Genomic DNA, 21,853 nt, shown 5'->3' on the forward strand with positions numbered 1-21,853 from the left:
TTTATTTTTGTATCACCTCACTCAAATCCATCAATCCAAGGGAAATACGTGTAAATAAATCACCAAGTTATCAAGTTCGGGCATTTTGCTGTGTCTGTGCTGTTGGGTTTGAACTTTTCTGTTACAAGTCTTTTATATTTTAACATTTATGAATGTATACCTATTTGTCCTTGACTGTCATGTTTCAATTCAATGCAGTCGGTTTGTCGCTTACCCTGTTAAGCCCTTTGTAACACAAGGAAATGGTGCAGTATAGATATATATATATGCATAAATATCTCAATACATTTTTGAACCTTTGAATCTCTCTCTCTCTCTCTTTCGTCCCTCTCCCTCTCCCTCTCTCTCTCAGTTCCAAGCTGATCTTGTTGTGACGGGAGAAGCAGGAGAACCATAGAAGAAGAAGGGCGGAGGATCCTCCACATCGCCGTGAGGGAGACAAGAGGAGGAGGAGAAGAGGAGGTGGAGGAGGAGGAGGTGGAGGAGCAGTAAGGGTTGGAGCGATGGAGACCACTTCCACCGAGCAGTCGGCCACCGTGGAGGACCTGGTGGAGGCCTGCATCCAAGCCTTCGGTCAGTAGGGTGGTGCATGGCGGGGAGAAGGGTGGAGGAGCAACAGGGTGTATAGTGGAGGGTGTTCCATCCCTACTGTCTAACACCAGTAGGCTTCCTCTAGACTAAACTCAGCGATTAGATAATAATAATGATCTAACCTTTATTAATCCCCGGAGTGTACAACTATTACTAGTAGTAAGGGGGGTATTACAGGTCCCGTGCCAAATCCACCACATCAGCGTCTTGGGTGGGATTTGAACCTACAAACCTCTGATTATTGGTCAAGCCCCATAACCGCCAGACCAGCGATGCCCTCAGTTAGGGTTACCCGGCTTACACTTTACAATAAGGGCACAGATTTAACCAATCATTACCATTGCAGTGCGGTAATAAGCAATATTATTGAGCATTTGCATAGGGGTTAGGGTTAGTGGGTTTTGGTTAACCCTACCCTAACCCTTTTCATACACAACCAAGATATGGGTCACACTTTCTGTTGCTCTGATTGGTTGTAGGGGCGTCCAATTGCGTCCAGAGGCCATTCGGTCCGGCAATGTCATGCTAGATTAACTCTAACCCTATTCAATACCATAGTCAGCAAGAACATCATCATTAAAGATAAACACCATTAGTTATTGATTAACAGACCATTAGCTAATTGGTAATAAATCTAACTAAGTAGCTAATTGACTAAGTGCATTAAATGATTCTGGTTTCTGTCCATTTCGACTGGGAGGAATGAGTGGGAGGGGTTTTGGCAGTGCCGATAGTATGGTTCTTGTAAACAAAAAGAGAGGTACGAGCTGGCCTTTATTTTTTTATGCAGGAATTCAAGACTGATGCGCTACCTCCTCCTCCTCTCACGGAGGTGGAGGTTTTGCTTTTCCTGAACGTGTATAAAATACTTCCTTGACAGTTTGAGTGAGCAAAAAGCTAGGAAACACCACAAACACATTCAGCAATGTATTGAGCGCCGCTACAACCTTTTTTTTCAGTAAGTGCACGGCTTCTTTGTGTAGCATTGCCTACATAAGGTGCAACAAGGACGGTCAAAATAGCAAATACCCTCTGATGAGAATCTGTATCTCTCATAAAGAATATTATCAGGCAATGCCAAGGGATCGGATCTGTCCCGAAAGACCGTCTGTCTCCGGAGAGACTCCTGTACGATACAGGCTCATTGTCAAAGGAGGGGCTAGGAAGCTGCGCTTAGCTTTAAGTAGCCGATCTAACTCGAAAATCTTAGCCGATAACCTCCTCCCGACCAGGTTTGGTTGGCAGCATAAGTCACCATGGTGACACAGCGATGCTAAAAGAGAGATGCTTTGAGCGCAACATACCTCGCTAACCCACTAATCGAGGTTCGTGGTATACCCCAAAGGTACGTCCGGGGTTATTTTACGCTATGAGCTCGTAAAAATACATCACGTAATACAAATGCATTGTAAAGTGTTAGCAATAAAAATAAATGAAGTCGACTTTAGTAGGTATTATCTAGGCCACTCTCTACAACGATAAAAAACACTTACCACACACATAACCGCAACAAAGAACGCTATTTTTATCACTCTGCTAGAAAAAAGAAAGCCGTCCTCTTTGTCAATTGCTCCCACTCCCGTGTGCAACAAGTGGCTTCTTATTCCCTCTGGCTGATTGCAGTCAACAACCGCCCTGCAGACCCCGTCCGAAGTACACGCACGCCACAAACGTGCACTTATCCTTCTCCCCCCCCTGTTTTGATTCTAGCTGTTGCGTGATGTGTTTGTGTCCCCCCCCCCTTCCCCCTAGATGAGAAGGGCACGCTGAAGGACTCGTCGGTCGTGCGTATGTTTCTGATGATGCACCCCTGGTACCTGCCCTCCACCGACATGGCCAAGAGACTTGTGCTCAAGTATCCTTCCATCGCCGCCTGTGCGCCACCTGCCAACGCCCGCCAGCCAGACAGAGGCTCACCCCGGCCACTTTTGCACGCCCCAACCTTGCAGGATCACGATCGGCGTCTCGCGGTGGCCCGAGAGTGCACGCGCACTTTAAAGACTGGGGGGGGGTTGTGCACGCTATGAGGGACAGATGAAAGGAGTGCATGCCATTAAAAAACAAGGACGAATCAACTGCCTGCAAATTTAACTTGTGCTTTTCTTTCGTTTTTTTTGCTTTTATATGTGCACCTTATTAGTTTTGACTCTGTGGACACGGTAATTGTGTGGCAGTTGTCTAGTGACGTGAATGCACTTGCCGCACGGTTTCTAACCCACGGTCGTCATGTGTTCGGGCCTGAAAAATGAAATAGTCGTACAAATCGAGGAAGTGTATCATTGTACGTTTCGAACACACAAGCTGGTTGCTCCTTGACTAAAGAACTACAGATCCCAGGAGGAGAGCTGCACTGCTGAGATGAGGACCAGGATCTGTCACCTGGTCAAGTAATGCAGACACCGCCCCATCCCCGTCACACACACACTCACATCCAAAACGGTGGCTTTCCACACTGTTTTTTTCACGCTTTCATTTGTTGTTACCCCCGACTTCTTCCCAGTGTGCGTCTGCGTCGTCGCACGCGCCGTTCACAGCCTGCCAACATCTGCCAGTGATACGGAGACCTCAGTGAATGTACACGCATTGCACACACACAAAGTGATCTGCACGTGTTTACAAATCATTAGCCACACTTTCTATATATATATAAAGGACTTAGGGAGGAGTTTATTAAAGAAATGAACAAAATGCACCATCAAATATCTGTAGCTTCTATGCCAAAGCAATCTCAAGAGGACCTCATATGCAAATCAGGCGACCCAGGGGGGTCCTGACCCACTGGTTGAGAAACACTGCTCTGGAAGTGTCAGTCCTTGTTTCACAGCGCAAACGGTCATTTCCCATCCACTCTCATCTCCATTAGCCTCTCTGCCTGCCTGTCTGCCTGTCACTCTCCTTCTATAAATCGGTTTGGCCTCTCGGCACTTCTGTCGGTCGTCCTGCCTGCCTGCTTGTGTATTTGTCTGAAAGTCTGTCTGCATGCCTGACCTACTGTCTTGTCTTGTCTCTCTTCATCTGTCTCCCTGTCAGACTTTTCTGCCCATCTTTTCTCTCTGTTTTACTTCTTGTCTCTGTCCGTTTGTGTTTCTCTCAGCCACACAACGCATAACGTGCGTACTCCGTCCACGTGTTTCTGTACCTCTGTTCTAATCAACGGCCCCGTGTTGATTTCAGATACTGGATCTCAGAGTTCCCGGCAGAGTTCAACCTGAACCCGGAGCTGGCCGAACAGATCAAAGACCTCAAAGACCTTCTGGTCACCGAGGGCAACGAAAGTCAGAGTCAGCTCATTGACATCGACAGTGTGTACGTGCGCTCGCTTTTATATCGCAGTGTGTGTGTATGTGTGTGTGTCTGTGTATGTGTGTGTGTGTGTGTGTGTGTGTTTCTCACCGTGTGCCCGACCCGTACATGTTTTTTTTCTAACCAAATGTGTATGCATCTATTTGTGTGATCGTGTGTGCATTTATCTGCATTATCTGTGTATATTTGTGTCTGCACCTGTGTGTGTGCGCATATATATATATATATATATATATATATATATATATTGTGTGTATGTGTCTGTACACATCTGTTCGCGTGAGTGTGCGTATACCTATGTGTGCATGTGTATGGGCGTGTGTGTGCTTATCTCGTCTCGTGTGAGCCCGTGTCCGGTCGCAGACGTGAGTCTCTGTGCTTTGCGAGGCCACAACTCTCTGTCTGCATGTCCCTCGTCCACCACGACTGCTCTGGCGGAACGAGATCTCCGGAGTCACGCCGTAGTACTGTAACGCCAGTCCAGGGTTGTGAAGATGACTGTATGTGGTCATGAGGTGTGAGAGGCCTTGAAAGGGTCTCTGTGTGGTGGAATGACCAGAACCCCGAAATTCATGTTGAGATAAAAAGTGAACTGCGCCATTGAACAAGTCCAACAAAAAAGACCCTATGTTGTTAATAGGTTTGGGCCAGCCGCACCCTTCATTTAAAATGCTGTTAACGTGTCTGACACACACACACACACACACATACACACATTATTTTAATTCTACGAGTGTAAGAGTAATTGGCGTTCCCCTGTTCCTGGGCACAAATTGGCCTTGGAAAAGATTATATAAAAAAACGGGCAAAACAAATATAATCAAAATCGTTCTCTATTCTATTCCAAGAGTTGACATTTTAGGTAATTGGTTTTATGGAAATCCCAAAAACATCTAGTCCTTTCCTTACCTCTGTCCATCGCGTGTCTGACACCGAAAAGAGACTCGGACACACGCTATGCGAACCGTGCTGGTGGCAGGAAGTGGTTGTTGTTAACAAAAAAAGACAATCGGTTTGCCCTATCCTTCACCATCAGCACGTCGATCAGGCAATTCTACCAATCATCCATCCATCAAATCATCAAAGGTCGTCAGAGGTCATCTTTATCTATATCCTTCCCCTCTGCTGCCCCCCCCCCCCCCCCCCCTTTTTCAGGCCGTCCTACAAGTGGAAGCGGCAGGTGACGCAGCGCGTGCCCTCCGTGTCCAAGAAGAGGAAGATGTCCCTCCTGTTCGACCACCTGGACTCCTGCGAGCTGGCCGAGCACCTCACCTACCTGGAGTACAAGTCCTTCTGCAAGATACTGGTCAGTGTGGGGTGTGTGTGTGTCTATGCGCTTGTGTGTGTGGTTATGAGCAAGCATGAGTTTTTGCACTCATCAAGTTAGTTCAGCTCACTACTGTGTTTTAAAGAGAAGAGAGCTGATTGGTAAATTGACAATACGTTTTGCTACCTCACCTGTCATCTTATTGGGTCCTGAGAGCCACGCCCCCTCATAACTCTGCTTTACAGTCAGGGCCACGCCCCCTCCTATCTCTCCCCTACAGAGCCACGCCCCCTCCAGTCTCTCTTCCACAGAGACACGCCCCCTCCAGTCTCTCCTCTAGACAGAGCCACGCCCCCTCCAGTCTCTCCTCTACAGAGCCACGCCCCCTCCAGTCTCTCTTCCACAGAGCCACGCCCCCTCCCATCTCTCCTCTACAGTCAGAGCCACGCCCCCTCCTATCTCTCCTCTAGACAGAGCCACGCCCCCTCCTATCTCTCCTCTACAGAGCCACGCCCCCTCCTATCTCTCCTCTACAGAGCCACGCCCCCTCCTATCTCTCCTCTACAGAGCCACGCCCCCTCCTATCTCTCCATTACAGAGCCACGCCCCCTCCTATCTCTCCATTACAGAGCCACGCCCCCTCCTATCTCTCCATTACAGAGCCACGCCCCCTCCTATCTCTCCATTACAGAGCCACGCCCCCTCCTATCTCTCCATTACAGAGCCACGCCCCCTCCCATCTCTCCATTACAGACAGCCTTACATCACCCCCACCTTTCATCCAAATTGGATGCCGTCTCTTACTCTGTTTGGGAAATACCCGACCCTCACAGCAATAGATGCACCATTCGTCTCTGGAAAAACACAAATAAACACCCTCAACACAGATAAACCCACTCAACAAACACAAATAAACGACCTTCCAACACAATGGCAGGGCTCTGTATTTGGCAGCGACAACAGACGCCAGTCAGACCATGAGCCAATTTGCCTGTCGCCTGTTACCGGTCCTCTTTGTGCAGTGCTGTTTTTGTCTTGCTTGTCAAACACAACAAAACCTTGCGGGTCCCTGTCTGTCGCCGTTTATAACCATTAGATATCTTACACACTGGCCGGCCCCGCAGGCAACACACACACACACACACACACACACACACACACACAGACAATAACAGCCACTGAAGTACTTCTGGGGGGGAGGGGGATGAGATGAACGGGTGCTTTATGGTGTGATGAATAAACATAACTGAAGATAGTGATGGTCTGTTGGGTTGTGTCAGGACAGCCGAGAGAGAGAGAGCGAGAGAGAGAGAGAGAGAGAGAGAGGGGGGCTCACATGTGCACTCAGCATTCAGCATGCGGCAAACACTTGTACAAGTGTGCGTGGGCGTCTCTCTGATTCTTCCACTATCTCTCGCCATCTCTTCCTCTATTTCCACTCTCTCTCCATGTTCCTCTTCCTCTTTATCGCTCTTTTTTCACCTTACCCAATCACTCTCTCTCTCTCTCGCTCTCTCTCTCTCTCTCCCCATCTCTCCCCGTCTCTCCCACTCTCTCTATGCCTCTCTATGCCTCTCTCCCCATCCCCCCATCTCTCTCTCTCTCTGTCTCTATGTCTTTCAATGCCTCTCACTCTATTTCTCTCTAAGTTTCTCTTTCTATGTCCCTCTGTATCTCTCCCTACCGTCTCTCCACTCCCCTGCTATGTTTCTCTCAATGTCTCGCCATGTCTCTCTCCCTACCCCTTTCTCTCTGTCATTCTCTGTGTCTCTCTCCCTACCCATCTCTCTATGTCTCTATAAGTGTCTCTCTCTCTCTGTCCCTCTCTGTCTCTCTCCCTACCCATCTCTCTGTGTCTCTTCAAGTCTCGCTCTCTGGCCCTCTCTGTCTCTCCCCCGACCGTCTCTCTCCCATCCCTGCTATGTCTCTCTCAATGACTCTCCATGTCTCTCTCCCAACCCCTCTCTTCATGCCCCCCCCCCCCTCATGTCTCTTTCTCTCTCTCTCTCTCTCTCTCTCTCTCTCTCTCTCTCTCTCTCTCTCTCTCTCTCTCTCAGTTCCAGGACTACCACAGCTTCGTGATGCACGGCTGCACGGTGGACAACCCCGTGCTGGAGCGCTTCATCACCCTCTTCAACAGCGTGTCCCAGTGGATCCAGCTCATGGTGCTCAGCAAGCCCACCGCCCCGCAGAGGGCCGCCGTCGTATCGCACTTCATCAGGGTGGCCCAGGTACCGCCACACACACGCGAAAAGGAGTGCACGCACACACACACGCACGTGCAGGCACACGCGCACACCGCTACACCATGCTACGCTAAGCCGTGTCCAGACACAACGCGAGTGGCTTGTTTGTGCCAAGCCACGCTGTGCTGTGCCTTGCTAATCCCGATAGGCAATGCAAACCCGAGCTGTGGTGTGTGTGTCTTTTTACGGCATTTTCTATTGATCAATTCGATGTAAGTGAGGTTGAATCCACTGTGCAGCTGGAGATCGTTCGCAGCAACCTTTTCCTTCACCTTTTCGTTACTGCCCAATCGTTCGACGTCGTTCACCGGTCGACGCTAAACGCTAGAAAGAGCGTCGTGTGTCGTCGCTGCCGACTCATTATCATCACACCGGAGAACGAGCTCCTCAACAGCCGGTACAGAGTGTTCCTTTTTTCGTCTGGTACACAATCTCTACAACTAGTTTAAACGTAGCACATGAACATGTCTTGAGTCCAAAAAAGGCGCCCTCCCTGTTGTTAGGCAGAGTACTGCCAGTCTGCCTTCTGCCATTTCTCCCACTATGCTCAAGTGTGTTTGGACTAACTCGACTGGTCTCGTTGAGCATATGTTGCCTGGAAATGAAAAGTGAGTTTATTGAATGAGATGTTGTTATCCAAATGACTGATTCTAACCGGGAACAATGAGACCCGATGAGACCGTCTGATCAAGGGCTTGAGTATGCCCGAAACGTCACCGTAAATAAATATCATATTGGGCGCATATACTGGTGTTGCAGACTTTTTCCTCTCTCTTTCAACAATGAGACCCGGCCCTTTGCGGGAATCGTTTCAGAGGCCTGACTCTACGCCGTGATGCTCTGAAAGCAGCGAGCCGTTTTTTTCTAATGCACTTATGAACCAAACACAACACAGACCGTCATTACAGAGAGAGACGGGCAGAGAGATGGAGAGAGACAGAATGATAGGACGAGAGGGAGAGAGAGACACACATCCAATGGCATGCCTGTTTGAAACGAAAACCAGAGCGATGGGGAGGGATGCTCAGCAGAGCAGATTACAGGGTACGTTTTGGGGCAATTATGAGTCCAGTCGTCGATGTATTCCAGAGTGATGTTGTTTCGGTCGACACGTTAAATCCACAGTGAGCCGACTAGTTCAGACATTCTTAATCCCAACTTTAATCTAACGTTAATCTGCCCCGGTCTAGCTTCCACGACTGCCAAGGCAGCGTTTTACCACGGCCTTCGTAGTTTAAAACGCATCTAAACAGGATATTAGCACACAGAGAGACCCATGAGATTTGATTTGTCCACAATGTCATTGGTTCATTCATGTTATGCACGTGACCAATCTTGCGCGCCAGCTGGGTGTTAGCCTGCCTGAGGACTTGATGTGAGGTAAGGTGGGGAGTGATAATGAGATGATGTGATTGGTTGAAATGTGTGTGAAAGTTGCATTGCATCATCATCATTAGCGTAGAATTTCCTCAGCATAGAGGAAGTTCACATTTTTTAGAGGAAGTTTAAGTTTTGTTGAATGGGTGGAGGACGAAATAGGATAAATAAAAGGCAAAAAATAAATAGTGTATTTGATCTAATTTATTATTCAGCAAGTTGAAGTGATGAAATATCGCTCAACGATGCTTTCACATGTATACCGCCGGGCATTGGGGATCGAACCGGGAACCTTTCGGCTGCAAAGCGTTTGGCTGCTCTCTTTGTCTGCAAGACTCTGAATCTCATTGTTTATTTATCGGCGTGTCAGCGTGTGTCCATCCTCCCTCCCTCTGCAAAAACAAAAAAAACACCTCCCAAACCAGCCCCCTTCCACCTGTCTCTCCCTCTGTATCCTCTCTGTCGTTCTGCCGCATTCCAACCCCTCCGAACAATACTCCTGCTTTATTTGTTTTTCCTAAAAAACCAAATCTAAAAATAGATCGGCTTCTTTTTCTCGTACTGTTTGTTTCGTTGAGTTGTAAACCCCCCCCCGAGACAGGAAGACTGAGAAGACCACCCCTCCTGTTCTCTGCCTCCCCCACACCACCTCCACCACCTCCTCCTCCACCACCACCTCCTCCTCCCTCTCCTCCTCCATCTCCCTCACACCACCTCCTCCACCACCTCCTCCTCCACCACCACCTCCTCCTCCCTCTCCTCCTCCATCTCCCTCACTTCACAAATACCACCGGCCTCATTAAAGCCCTCCCCATACATTCTCCCAGTAGCTGCTCCTGGGTCCAGCTATTTGTCGAGGTATTTAAGGGGCCTCTTTCTCCCCGGAGGGGGAATTCGTGTTCAACTGAATTATTAAACATGTCGCATTTGCGTTCACGGCTATTTGAAACACGTGTCGGCGCGCGTTCGCATTGACACAATTGGCACAAGTGTTTGCGTCGACGCCAGGCCTTGCGAAAAAAATAGCTTCTGCTTCCGTTATGAAACACGCTGTTTGATGAGGTTGTGATTTGAGGTCACTGACGTGCTGTTGGTTTAAAGACCCGTCGATGTTCACTGTTCTCGTCTTTCGCTGTCTGAACGACGCATTCGATCCTCTTAGAAGCCTCTATCTTGGTTTGCTTTCTCTACATAGAAGCCATTCCACATGGTTCACTTAATACCAGGATCCTCCTATCACACTAACTATTACTATAATAAGACTTTCTTTCCCCTGCGTCAGGCTGTGATGGCATGCGGGAGCCCACATATTCCAAACACAGTGGAATAAAAATAATAAAATGTGTGTGTGTGTGTGTGTGTGTGTTCCTCAAACCCTTTAAAGCCAGTGCTGCTTTAGTCTTAACTTAAGGTGACACTGCTCCGAGCTAGGTTTACCTCATGCTACGACACTCGGCGATTGATTCGTAAGCCTGTGGGAGGTAACAAAATAAAAGCCCCGCTGACAACATCCCTCCCACACAGCTGTGACCCCATTGATTTATTTATTTATTTTTCTTTCCGGCAAGTGCGCCCCACAGACACACACACACACCGACACACACACACACACACACACCGACACCCACACACACACACACACCCCCCCCCCCCGACACAAACACACATATACACCATCACAGACACATTGCTTCACACAAAAACACACACACACACACACACACACACCCCGACACACACACACACACATATACACAGCGACACACACACACAGAAGCTGAAGGCCAACGCGGGGCCCCGCGGTGAAACGTTCACTTGGTGTTATTGAAACTTTTGACAGGTCGTGGTCCAAACTCGAGATAAGGTAGAGGGAGACAGAGGGAGCGACAGGGAATAAGAGCGCGAGAGACATAGAGAGTGAGCGAGAGAGAGCGAGACGGTATTCAATTGAGCAGAATAATATGCTAATTAGTGAGTTTGTGTGGCTTTTTTTGTCGTTCAAGTGGTTGTTGGTGTGTGCATTGTGTGTATGTGTGCATGTGTCTGTCTGTGTGTCTGCCTGTCTGTGTGTTTGTGTGTCTTTGTGTGTGTGTGGGTGTGTGTGTGTGTACGTACGTGTGTGTGTGGTTGTCTGTGTGTTTCTTTGTGCGTATGTGTTTGTAGCATTATGTTCACGGTTTGCGCAGAATTTAAAAATACATGTACAAATTCAACACCCTCTCAACCCATCTTCCTTTGACTTGCAGGAATGCCAAAAAGCAGTCTCCCTATCTGACTCACGCATCCCCCCCCGTCTCTCTCATCTCTAGCTTTCTCTCTCTCTCTCGCTGTCTCTCTCTCTCTTTCTCAGTATGTTGTTCTCTCTCCCTCCCTCCCTCCCCCTCCATATCTCATTTTGCTTCCCTTTGCCGAGCCATCATTTTTGGAACAAGATGGTACACAGAAACCGACACACACACAGCCCTCTCTCTCTCTCACTCTCCATGTCTTCCGACCCTAACTGAGCTCAATAATCTCCCATCTCTCTCCCCCCCCCTCTCCCCCCCCCCCCGTCTCCCCCGTCTCTCTATCTGCTCTCTGATTGGCCGTCTCCAGAAGCTGCTGCAGCTGCAGAACTTCAACACGCTGATGGCGGTGGTGGGCGGGCTCAGCAACAGCTCCATCTCCCGCCTCAAGGAGACGCAGGCGCACATCAGCGCCGACACCAACAAGGTGAGTGACACCACCACACCCCCCCCGACCACCACCACCACCCTAAGCCCCTCCCACCACCACCACCACCGCCAAACACCCTCCCCCCCCCCACCACCACAACCACCCTATGCCCCTCAAATGACCAGCTACACCACCCCCCCAACCACTACCACCCAGCGCCCCCCCCCCAAGCACCACCACCCTACCCCCCTCCCACCACCACCACCACCACCCTACCCCCCTCCCACCACCACCACCACCACCCTACCCCCCTCCCACCACCACCACCACCACCCTACCCCCCTCCCACCACCACCACCACCACCCTAAGCCACTCCCACCACCACCACCACCACCACCACCACCAAACGCCCTTTCCACCACCCTACGCCCCTCTCACCCTATGCCCCTCCCACCACCACCCTAAGCCCCCACCACCACCACCACCACCTACACCCAACCCCCCTCCCACCACCACCACCACCACCACCACCCAACTGAGTTTCTCTGGTTTCCATCCACAAACCAGGAGCTCTCTCTCTACTCCCCTGTAGTCCCGTTCTCCTCACTTTTACGAGCCATAACCAACATCCGGATAACTTGAGTGTACTCAGCGCGCGCCGTAACTCGATCGCCCCCAATAAGCTCATAAAGCCGCCGTGATCGATTATGTAATCGAGGTCGTTTCAGCGTCTGGACGTTTGTGCTGCTGAGTCAGCGGAACACCTCCCACTCCTCGGTTCCAGGAGACCTCGTCTGTGTTGCAGGGTTCATGGAGATTGATGGAAAGACGTTAGCCGACGCATTAAAACCCGTCCCAGCGCTACCCCAGAGTTTGTTTTGGTTGTAGTAATTGCACCGTTTTTTGTGGTGTAGGCATCCAATTTTATAACATCCAATTAAATCCAATGCGATTAGACGACCGGGGATAAATCGCCGCGCGAGGAAAAGCCGCGGCGGCGAAGCCTCTCCGGTTTGTTTAAAGCGGCCTTTAGAACAGGCAACATTTCCCCCCACCTGACAGCACATCCACATCAAAACCCACTCAATCGGGTGAAACCGCAGCCTGCATGGAGAAGGGAACAGGGAACTGCACCTCTGAACGACACCTGAATGCCTGGACTCTCCTTACAGTTAACCAGCCAGCAACCCGTCACCATAGACACGACATTTATAAGCTAAATCATTGACAATGTTTCGCCTGTATGTACCTATACATGTCAATAATGGCACCCATAGCACTCCTGACCGTCCCTTGAGGGAGGGATCACTCTGCGTTCCTTCTGAAGATTTTATCCGCTAATTAAAGGTGACATATCATACCACCAGGTGTGAGTGTGATTAGCCGTTACAAGCACACATCTAGGTGGACACGCCCTCTAGTGACGGCTCATCACACTCACACCTGGTGGTATAATATGTCACCTTCAGGGGAGTTTTTTCTTGCCCTCTGGGGGGCTAGGGTCAGGGGGGTGTCCTAAGCATCATGCCCTTTGAGACTGTACCTGTGATCAAGGGCTACTATGCCGTCCCGCTCACCTCTACACCTGCTCCCGGCGGCCGCAGCTCTTCAACGGCCTGATCGAGCTGGTGACCTCGTGCGGGAACTACAGCCAGTACCGCAGGCGCTTCGCCGACTGCACCGGCTTCCGCTTCCCCATCCTGGGCGTGCACCTGAAGGACCTGATCGCCGTGCACGTGGCCCTGGCCGACTGGGCCGACAAGGAGAAGAGCCGCGTCAACCTGGCCAAGACCCAGCAGCTGTACGCCATCCTGCAGGAGCTGGCGCTGGTGCAGACCACCGCGCCCAGCATCGACGCCAACACCGACCTGCTCAACCTGCTCACGGTGAGAGCGGGCTGCGGGGGGGGGGGGGGGGGTCTGGGGGGATGGGGGAGGTCTGGAGGGTCTGGGGGAGCTGGGGGAGTCTGGAGGGGTCTGGGGGGGTCTGGGGGGTCTGGAGGAGTCTGGAGAGTCTGGGGGGAGGTCTGGGGGGTCTGGGGGGGGGGGTCTGGGGGAGTCTGGGAGAGTCTGGGGGGTCTGGGGGGTCTTGAGGGGTCTGGGGGGTTTGGAGGGGGTCTGGGGGGTCTTGAGGGGTCTGGGGGGGTGTGTGGGGTTTGGAGGGGGTCTTGGGGGTCTGGGAGGGGGGTGTGGTCTCTAGAGGGGTCTGAAGGAGTCTTTAGGGGTCTGAGGGGTCTAGAGGGGTCTTAGGTGTCTTGGGGGGTCTGTGGGGACTGGAGGGGTCTGGGGGGGTCTGGGGGGGTCTTTGGGGTCTGGAGATGTCTGAGGGTCATGGTTGGATCTGGAGGGGTCAGTGGTGTGGTGCAGGACTAAATAATGCTGTCTATATTGCATCCAATCTTAGTTCTCAAACTAACCACTTACATCAACCGCTTAGGCTCCTCCTGTTTGATGTGCTGACCCACATGTGCCTTTGGTTCCGCTCCCAAAAATGCAATTTAGTGCATTTCTGTCACTGCAATTGGTGTTAGAATAGTCGTATCATTTTCTATTATGAGGAAAGGGTAGTGGACTCGTTGATACATTTAAATAGAAAAAATATAAATACATTTTCCTTACCGTGTAAAAAAAAGTGAGAGAATAATATTCTCTTTGTATTTTGTATCTTCAATACAGTATTCTCTCTTTCCAGGCATCAAACGTACTAATGGTCAAACGGAACAGGCATGCGTACATATTATTAATTACATTTCTCTGAATGGATCTGGATCTGATGGATCTGGCCAGCCCTCAGAATATGACCCCAATAAACAAGGCGTCGCAAACCATCTCAGGAAAGCAGTTTTTATAAATAATTAATGCGACAGAAAGGGCACCCACTAATCGGAAAGCCTAACCCAGTGACATTTTTAGAGTGGAAGCTGGAGATGTGATTGGATGCTGGTCTTATTTTATTTTATTTTTTTTACTACACAATAACACAAGTTAAACAAAAAACTAAACTCCAGATTGTTCCGTCCTCAATGTTTCCCGGAAGGTTGCTTGTTTGTTTCATGTTAATCTCCTGTTTTGTAAACAAGAGTTTGGCAGCAATCTCTTCCCTTCTCTCTGACAAACTAACAATGTCAAGACAACTACTTGTTTTTCGGTGCTCGAGGCGCACCTGGAGAAAGTTTGTCGATAGCTAATTATCGGAGACGTGGGTTTCACCGCTGCTCGCTTCCGCCGTAGCTCGTTTCCACCGTAGTACGATTGATAGCCGTCACAAAAATAGCATTTCCACGCTATGGCGACGGTTGGCATGAGAAGTGATTCCTACAAGTCACTAAGCACTGCTCCCATTTGAAACCCCAAACACAGCGAGAAAACCGCTTCGGCCTTTTTAGTAACTGCCGCTTTTAATACTTCAACTAAATTATAGAGAACAATCCAGGATATTAGAAACAGACAAAAGACCCGTCTCACAAATGAACGAGTTCAACCGATTGAAATCTCTTTGTATTATTTCATTGTACTCACACCAGGCCTTATATAAATAGAAGCCATTCTTCCAGCTTGTTGCCATAGCGTCCTCCGCGTGCCGTCTACGGAGGACGGCTCCTCCTGGCAATCGTCCGGATAAATTCTGTTTATCGTGCGCTTGATTGCAATTTGGGGCAGAAGTAGCGTGTGCTGGCAAGTGACTCTGCATCCTGTGGCAAACACCTCATTATCTCCTCAACATCTCGCCGCCCGAGTCGCATTGTGTATGAAATAATGAACTGGGACGCGACAAATGGATTTAATTATCCGGGATTTTCAGAATCTATTATTTCCGGCAAAGCAGGCGTACACGCGGGTTGTTGTTTTTTTGGGCAGCGATGTAATTGAGCTGAGCCTACCTGCTAGACGCCACGACAACACAAACAACCCGCAGTGAGTGTGGGCACCAATCGTGATAGCCCTCCACTCACTTTCTCCGACATGTGAAAAAGACATGAGATGATGGATGACCTTTTTAAATGGTGTAACTGTAGCGCCGCCCGCGTTGCCACGGTAACGTCTCTATGGGAATTTTGTTCGAAAAAAAAAACGACAACCTTTACATCTCTGTCTGGATTATTATTATTGTAGGCTTTCTAAAATGTACACATTTTTTGCCGACGGTACATTCGTTTGTGTCTCTTTCCTGTTTCACCTGTTGACACATCGAGTTTAAAATTGCAGACTTGCAGACTTCACGCTCACAGAAAGCTGTTTCGTGACAACGAGCCTCGCAAGCTTGTCGCTAAAGGATGGCTGCTACAGGAAAAGCCACCGCGGCTGACCATATATGGGCGGTAAGTGACAACCACGCTGTCTGTGTGGACTCCAGGTATCTCTGGACCAGTATCACACAGAGGAGGAGATCTACCAGATGTCCTTACAGAGAGAGCCACGCAGCACCAAGCCAGCGGTAAGCAGACGTTTAGCGCAGGGGTCGCGACTCAACCTTTTTATGAGTCGCGACCCCCAATTTAACATGCACTGCTGTCCGCGACCCCCCCCCCCCCACACACACACACACACACACACACACACACACACACACACACACACACACACACACACACACACACACACACACACACACACACACACACACACACACACACACACTAGGGCTGTGAAAAAATGACGTTTGAATATTCCCTCGAATATTCCCCCCCATATATTCGAATACTATTCGAATATCTATGTTTGCGCATTATGTCAATGACGTGCATTACGTCAATAACAGGACAAACTAATACAACGAGACATAACTACTTGTATAGGTAGTTTATTTAAGTATAAACATATTTGAAAACATATTACCTACACAAAAATAAGTATATGAACTAATGGCCAAGACCGCAGACCTCGCTCTCACTCGCTCTCTTTTTCTCTCTCTCTCTCTCTCTCTCGCTCCCCCTCACTCTCTCTGCACATACTGGTTTAAATAAAGAACAACAATAAACAAATGCTGAGTGCTGATCAAGAGTTTTGTACAAGCAATTTAAGGTCCAGACTCTTGTCACTTGACTTGTCGCTTGACTCTTGTATGTTGTCTTGTAGTGTTCTGGTCGCCCACTCGCAAAGCACTCTCGCGAGTGTGTGTTTTTCTACATTCGAATATTAATTTTCACCTTCAAATGTCTGTTTTTCTGTTTTTCGAATGCATATTTGAATTTAGAATATTCGTTGACAGCCCTAGTGTCTGTATGTGTGAATGAGAAGGGCAGACATGAGACTAGTGGACAGGTTTGTTGTTTTGGTGTAGTTACGGCCGACAGTAACTGGTTTTGAGTAAATAAAATGCCTGTTTGATCCCAACCGCTCGTCGTCCTTCTAACGTCCGGTCGGACGCTACATAAATTTTGATAAAAATTAAATAAAAAAATATTAAATAAATACATTTATATTTTTCCAAAATGATTTGGTGACCCCCAGAAATCATCTCGCGACCCCAAGATTGAGAATGGCTGATTTAGAGAAAAGCTACTCTTATATATATATATATATATATATTTTTTTTTATATAAGTAAATGTCTTTATCTGTAGTGCACGTCACACGTTTCAAATCCTTTGTATGTTTGTCACATGTGACGAAATTGATAATAAAGACTTTGACCTTGAGACCAAAGTCAAGTGTTATGTTGTCACAGTATCAGTCTCAGAGGACTTCACAGGCCCCCATTACACCACACCCCCTAACCCCTTTAGAAGGAAGTAACCTTGAGAAGCAACGCAGGAGAGAGATCCCTCTTTCCAGGGACGGCCAGGAGGGCAAGAGATAAGAGAAGAGAGCTTTGTTGACACCAAAAACACGACTCACAACCTCCTGTACTCCGTGACGGCTGGAGTGGGGAAGCAGCACTTTGTGCACCGTTGTGGAGTGGGAGAGGTTGTGGTCGTGGTGAAGGAGGAGTTCAAGGTTCCTTGGATGGATGTTAGAATGTGCTCCTCACCCTGAACCCCGCCTTCAAACATTCTTTGAATGTTCAAACATTCTTTGGATGTTCAAACATTCTTTGGATGTTTGAAGGCGTTGTGTATCCAAGTACATTAACTAGAAGGAGTATGCATGAATAAAAATGTAACGTTAATGTACCTGACTGTTTCCATTGGATGCTACTTCATTCTTCTACTCCACGACTACTGCTACTACTACTAATCCACTACAGTTATTTGACGACATTAGTTTCTTTACAGATTCCGATTATTACTACAAAATACAACTAATGACTGATGATGTATAAGTATGGATAAAGCTACCCTGTAATGTAAAGGTCATTCAAATCAGCTCTACCTTGGCCAGCTGCCACATTAGTGGTGCTTACTCATCAATACATCGGGGAGTCAGGTTATATACAGTTCTGAAATGGACCGTTTTGCAGAATGAGTGCAGTTTTACTTTGGGTCCTTTCAGTATATTTTGATGCTAATACTTTAACTTGAGTAAGATTATGAACGCAGCAGTACTACTTGTAACAGAGTCTTTCTACAGTGGTGTAAAGTTACGTTTACCAAAGTCAATTGGTTCTGACTTCACACTACACATTACTACACATTCCCTTTCAGGCCGCCATATTTATTGATCCTTGTTTGTTTGTTTGTTTGTTTACAAAGCAAAACTCCAGCCCCAGCACCCCGGCCCCGGACCCCAAGCCCACCATGATCGACGAGTGGGCGGCGTCGGTGAAGCCCAGCGCGGACCCCACCGTGATCCGCAAGCACATCGAGCAGATGGTGGAGGTGAGGGGGGGTGGTATACACACACACACACACACACACACACACACACACACACACACACACACACACACACACACACACACACACACACACACACACACACACACGCCCGCCCGCCCGTCCACACACACACACACGCCCGTCCACACACACACCCGTCCACACACACACACACACGCCCGTCCACACACACACACACACGCACCCGTCCACACACACACACACACCCGTCCACACACACACACACACACACATCCACACACACACACACCTCCGCGCTAACGGCACCCTCGTCACCCGGGCCAGGTGTAATTAGCGTTGTCACGTCGATGCCGAGGAGGCCGGATTTCATCGGCGGAGCCGGTGGCTGGCGAGCACGCTTGTAGAGCGTAATGATCTGTTGCCATAGTTACCAGAGGATGGAGGGTTAAGAAGGTGAAGGTGGCTGCGTTCCGGCATGATCCCAGTAATTAGGGTCAGCGGTTAACACGCCGCTTACGACACACGCGCGCACTTCTCCAGATTATTTATTTTTTTCACCCTGAAGGGTATAATGGTGTAGAATTTGAGATTGCAGACTCATTGTTCGGGGCACTCACACATCCCCACACTAAGGGTCTCGATCGTCGCCTTCAGTTTCACATCCAGTGGCCGAGAATGATCAGTGTGGGTCGAAAGAGACTTCTGAATATAGATTGCGAAATTACTCGTACATCATGAATTTTCCGCCTAATTCCCCCCGTCTGTGATCCGTTTCCAGTCCGTGTTCAAGAACTTTGACACCGACGGCGACGGCCACATCTCCCAGGAGGAGTTTGAAGCCATCAGGAACAACTTCCCCTACCTCAGCAAGTTTGGAGAGCTGGACAAGAACCAGTGAGTACGAACCCCAAATCTAAAACCTGTAACCAACGAAGAAATCACACGTAACACGTAAAAAAACAAAACGTACACCAGCGCGTCTGTTGTAGAAGACCTGGCTTCACCCTCAAGGCTGAAACGTGTGAAACGCTTATGGGAAGCTTTCCCACGAAACAGCAACAACCACAACACTACAAATGCGGACTACAAAGAGAGAAAGGGAACACATTCTCAAAGCAATTGACCAAGTTTCATTATTAAGTTACAATTTCAGTTCCGCAAAACTGAAACAGCTTCAATCTGGCAACCAGAGAGTTAGCAGATTGTCATTTAGCAGAGGCATGATTAGGCAGGCAGTATGAGGTCACCGTGCTCAGAGAGGCCCGCGGGCTAGACGGCTGGTGTCAAGAGTTTGATAACCTTTGCTACCACAACAACACACTCCCTTGGTTTCTGGACACACAGGGACGGCAAGATCAGCCGGGAGGAGATGATCGACTACTTCATGAAGGCCAGCTCTCTGCTCAACTGCAAGATGGGCTTCATCCACACCTTCACCGAGGCCACCTACGTCAAGCCCACCTTCTGCGAGAACTGCGCCGGATTTGTGAGTTCACGCGCGCACACACACATATTAGACGTTTTCACATATGTCCTCCTTCTTTTCTCCGCATTTGTGGATCAGGAGGTTCGACCGTGAGGGTCATTCTCACTTATTCACACTTGATGCCCGATATGCGTGACATCAGTGTCGCTCAGTCATCAGTAGAATCTCCGGCTGGTTTAAGGGGGCGGGCGTGCAAGGGGCGGGATATAGCGTAGGGTCTCGGTTTGTTTTGGTTTGACCGCAGACAGCAACGGAGGCAGAATGGGCAGAACTCATCGCGATCATCTTAAATGTTGCTGCAGCGATGCATCATATATTCTGTTGCATCCACAACATCCGCATCGATTGATGAAAAATTGGAGCATCAATTAGAGACAAATAGAAGAAATGACGAACAAGAAAGGAATTCGAAGGTGAAAAACATTTTCTATATACGCGTGCAGCTGTGACCTCATGTATTGTAATTTATTGTATGATGTTGTACTCTGAGGGTTACGATAAGACCTATCATTTAGCGTTCACCACGAATGACTCTGAAAAGCAGTGCCACAGTTAAATACTTTTTAAAACATTCAGCGAACAAAAGGCAACAGGCTGATTATCGTTTATGCAAACGTAGACCAAAGAGTCATCAACACGCCCACTCGACTGATGTGAAATACAGACATTCTACTGCTCATTCACATATAAGGTAATTAACATTTCCTGCCAGCTAAAATACTACCTGAGGGGTAGTCTTTTTTCAGGAAGTCCAACGTCAGGATATGTCATTCACATTTAAGGCCCGTCGGGAGAATAGCGGGAGAAAAGCGGGTTGTACGTCCATATGTGAAAACAGCGATTGTGAACGGGTTCTATGTATTCGGTCGGTTTGAATTGCTGTTTCGGGCCACTTTTGAGTCTACCCATTAGTGACATAACAAATGGGTAAAGTTTATCTTTATTGTCACAGAGGGTCAATTTAATGTTAATGTTTAAGCAGCTTCTACAGTGGCCACAACAATACACTTGATAAAACAGAATAATACATAATAAACAAACACTATCATCATAACTGCAGGCAAACAGGCACCCAGGTGCATGAAGACCACTTTTCCTTTTCCATAGACTGTGTAAAAAACGTGATTGTAAGATGACATGTTGCAGGCTATTTGACAGCTAATAGAGGCGCCGTCATGCGTTGACTTTGAAAACGTATTCATGTTTTGTGAACATAAATATATTGTAGTCAGTACTGCGTGCCGTTACACCGGGGGAAATACCAGCACTGACACCACGGTGCGTCCCAGCTGCTCTTTTTTTTTTTATAGAAGCCGTGTTTTTTTCTGTGCTGTAATAAATGACGAGGCGTCAGGGGCTCTGGAGAACCATGTGTTGCACGGCCGGCGTGAGATCTGCACCTCATTACCTGCTTCAGCAGTCAAGCAAGGGCCCTGTCTGGAGATCAAAGTCTCTCTCTCTCTCTCTCTCTCTCCTATCCTTTTGTATCTCCAACCTTACCTCTGTGGATGTCTCCTATTTTATGTCTCTCTCTCTCTCCCCCTCTGCTTCCTGGTCTGTCCATCGCTCTCTCCCTATCTCTCACACGCCGATGCATATCTTTCTCATAGTAACCTTTTAGTAACCTTTCTTTCTATTTTATTTGATAAATAATCTCTCTCTCTCTCTCTCTCTCTCTCTCTCTCTCTCTCTCTCTCTCTCTCTCTCTCTCTCTCTCTCTCTCTCTCTCTCTCTCTCTCTCTCTCTCTCTCTCTCTCTCTCTCTCTCTCTCTCTCTCTCTCTCTCTCTCGTCAGGCCTTAGGCCAATTACCTCTGACAGTCTTGCCGTTTCAATGTTGCATTGTGGGTAAACCAAACCCCAACCTCATGTAGGTGCAGAGTTAATTAGTGGCCTGTTGACATTGGGCTGATGTCATCGCTGTGATAGCTTGGAAATAAATATGCTATCCAATGACAAGCCGCATCTCTCTGGGGCGTGTGTGTGTGGTTGGTCGGGTGTGTGTGTGGTGTGTTGGGTGTTTGTGTGCAGGGTGCTTCGTGTATGTGTGTGTGTGTGTGTGTGTGTGTGTGTGTGGTAAGTTGGGTGGGGTGTGTGTTTGGGTGGAGGGTGCGTCATGGATATGTGTGTGTTTGTGTGTGGTAAGTTGGGTGGGGTGTGTGTGTGAGAGAGAGAGAGAGAGAGAGAGAGA

General features: G+C 48.6%; 1 protein-coding gene across 1 annotated transcript in view; it reads left to right on the forward strand.

The window, feature by feature from the left end:
• LOC311368451 (RAS guanyl-releasing protein 2-like) overlaps window positions 1-21,853 on the forward strand; it is a 34,000-nt gene that overhangs the window by 10,572 nt on the left and 1,575 nt on the right. The window contains exons 2-13 of the mRNA XM_084487258.1: window positions 353-573; window positions 2,344-2,446; window positions 2,922-2,978; window positions 3,766-3,897; window positions 5,050-5,200; window positions 7,219-7,392; window positions 11,380-11,496; window positions 13,045-13,326; window positions 15,794-15,874; window positions 18,071-18,196; window positions 18,957-19,072; window positions 19,523-19,875. Coding sequence (XP_084343384.1) covers window positions 504-573; window positions 2,344-2,446; window positions 2,922-2,978; window positions 3,766-3,897; window positions 5,050-5,200; window positions 7,219-7,392; window positions 11,380-11,496; window positions 13,045-13,326; window positions 15,794-15,874; window positions 18,071-18,196; window positions 18,957-19,072; window positions 19,523-19,757 — 1,644 coding nt within the window. The 5' untranslated portion in view covers window positions 353-503 and the 3' untranslated portion in view covers window positions 19,758-19,875. The remainder of the gene's footprint in view (window positions 1-352; window positions 574-2,343; window positions 2,447-2,921; window positions 2,979-3,765; window positions 3,898-5,049; window positions 5,201-7,218; window positions 7,393-11,379; window positions 11,497-13,044; window positions 13,327-15,793; window positions 15,875-18,070; window positions 18,197-18,956; window positions 19,073-19,522; window positions 19,876-21,853) is intronic.

The sequence above is a fragment of the Micromesistius poutassou genome (assembly GCF_964030765.1).
Source record: "Micromesistius poutassou genome assembly, chromosome: 23".
Lineage (NCBI taxonomy): Eukaryota > Metazoa > Chordata > Actinopteri > Gadiformes > Gadidae > Micromesistius > Micromesistius poutassou.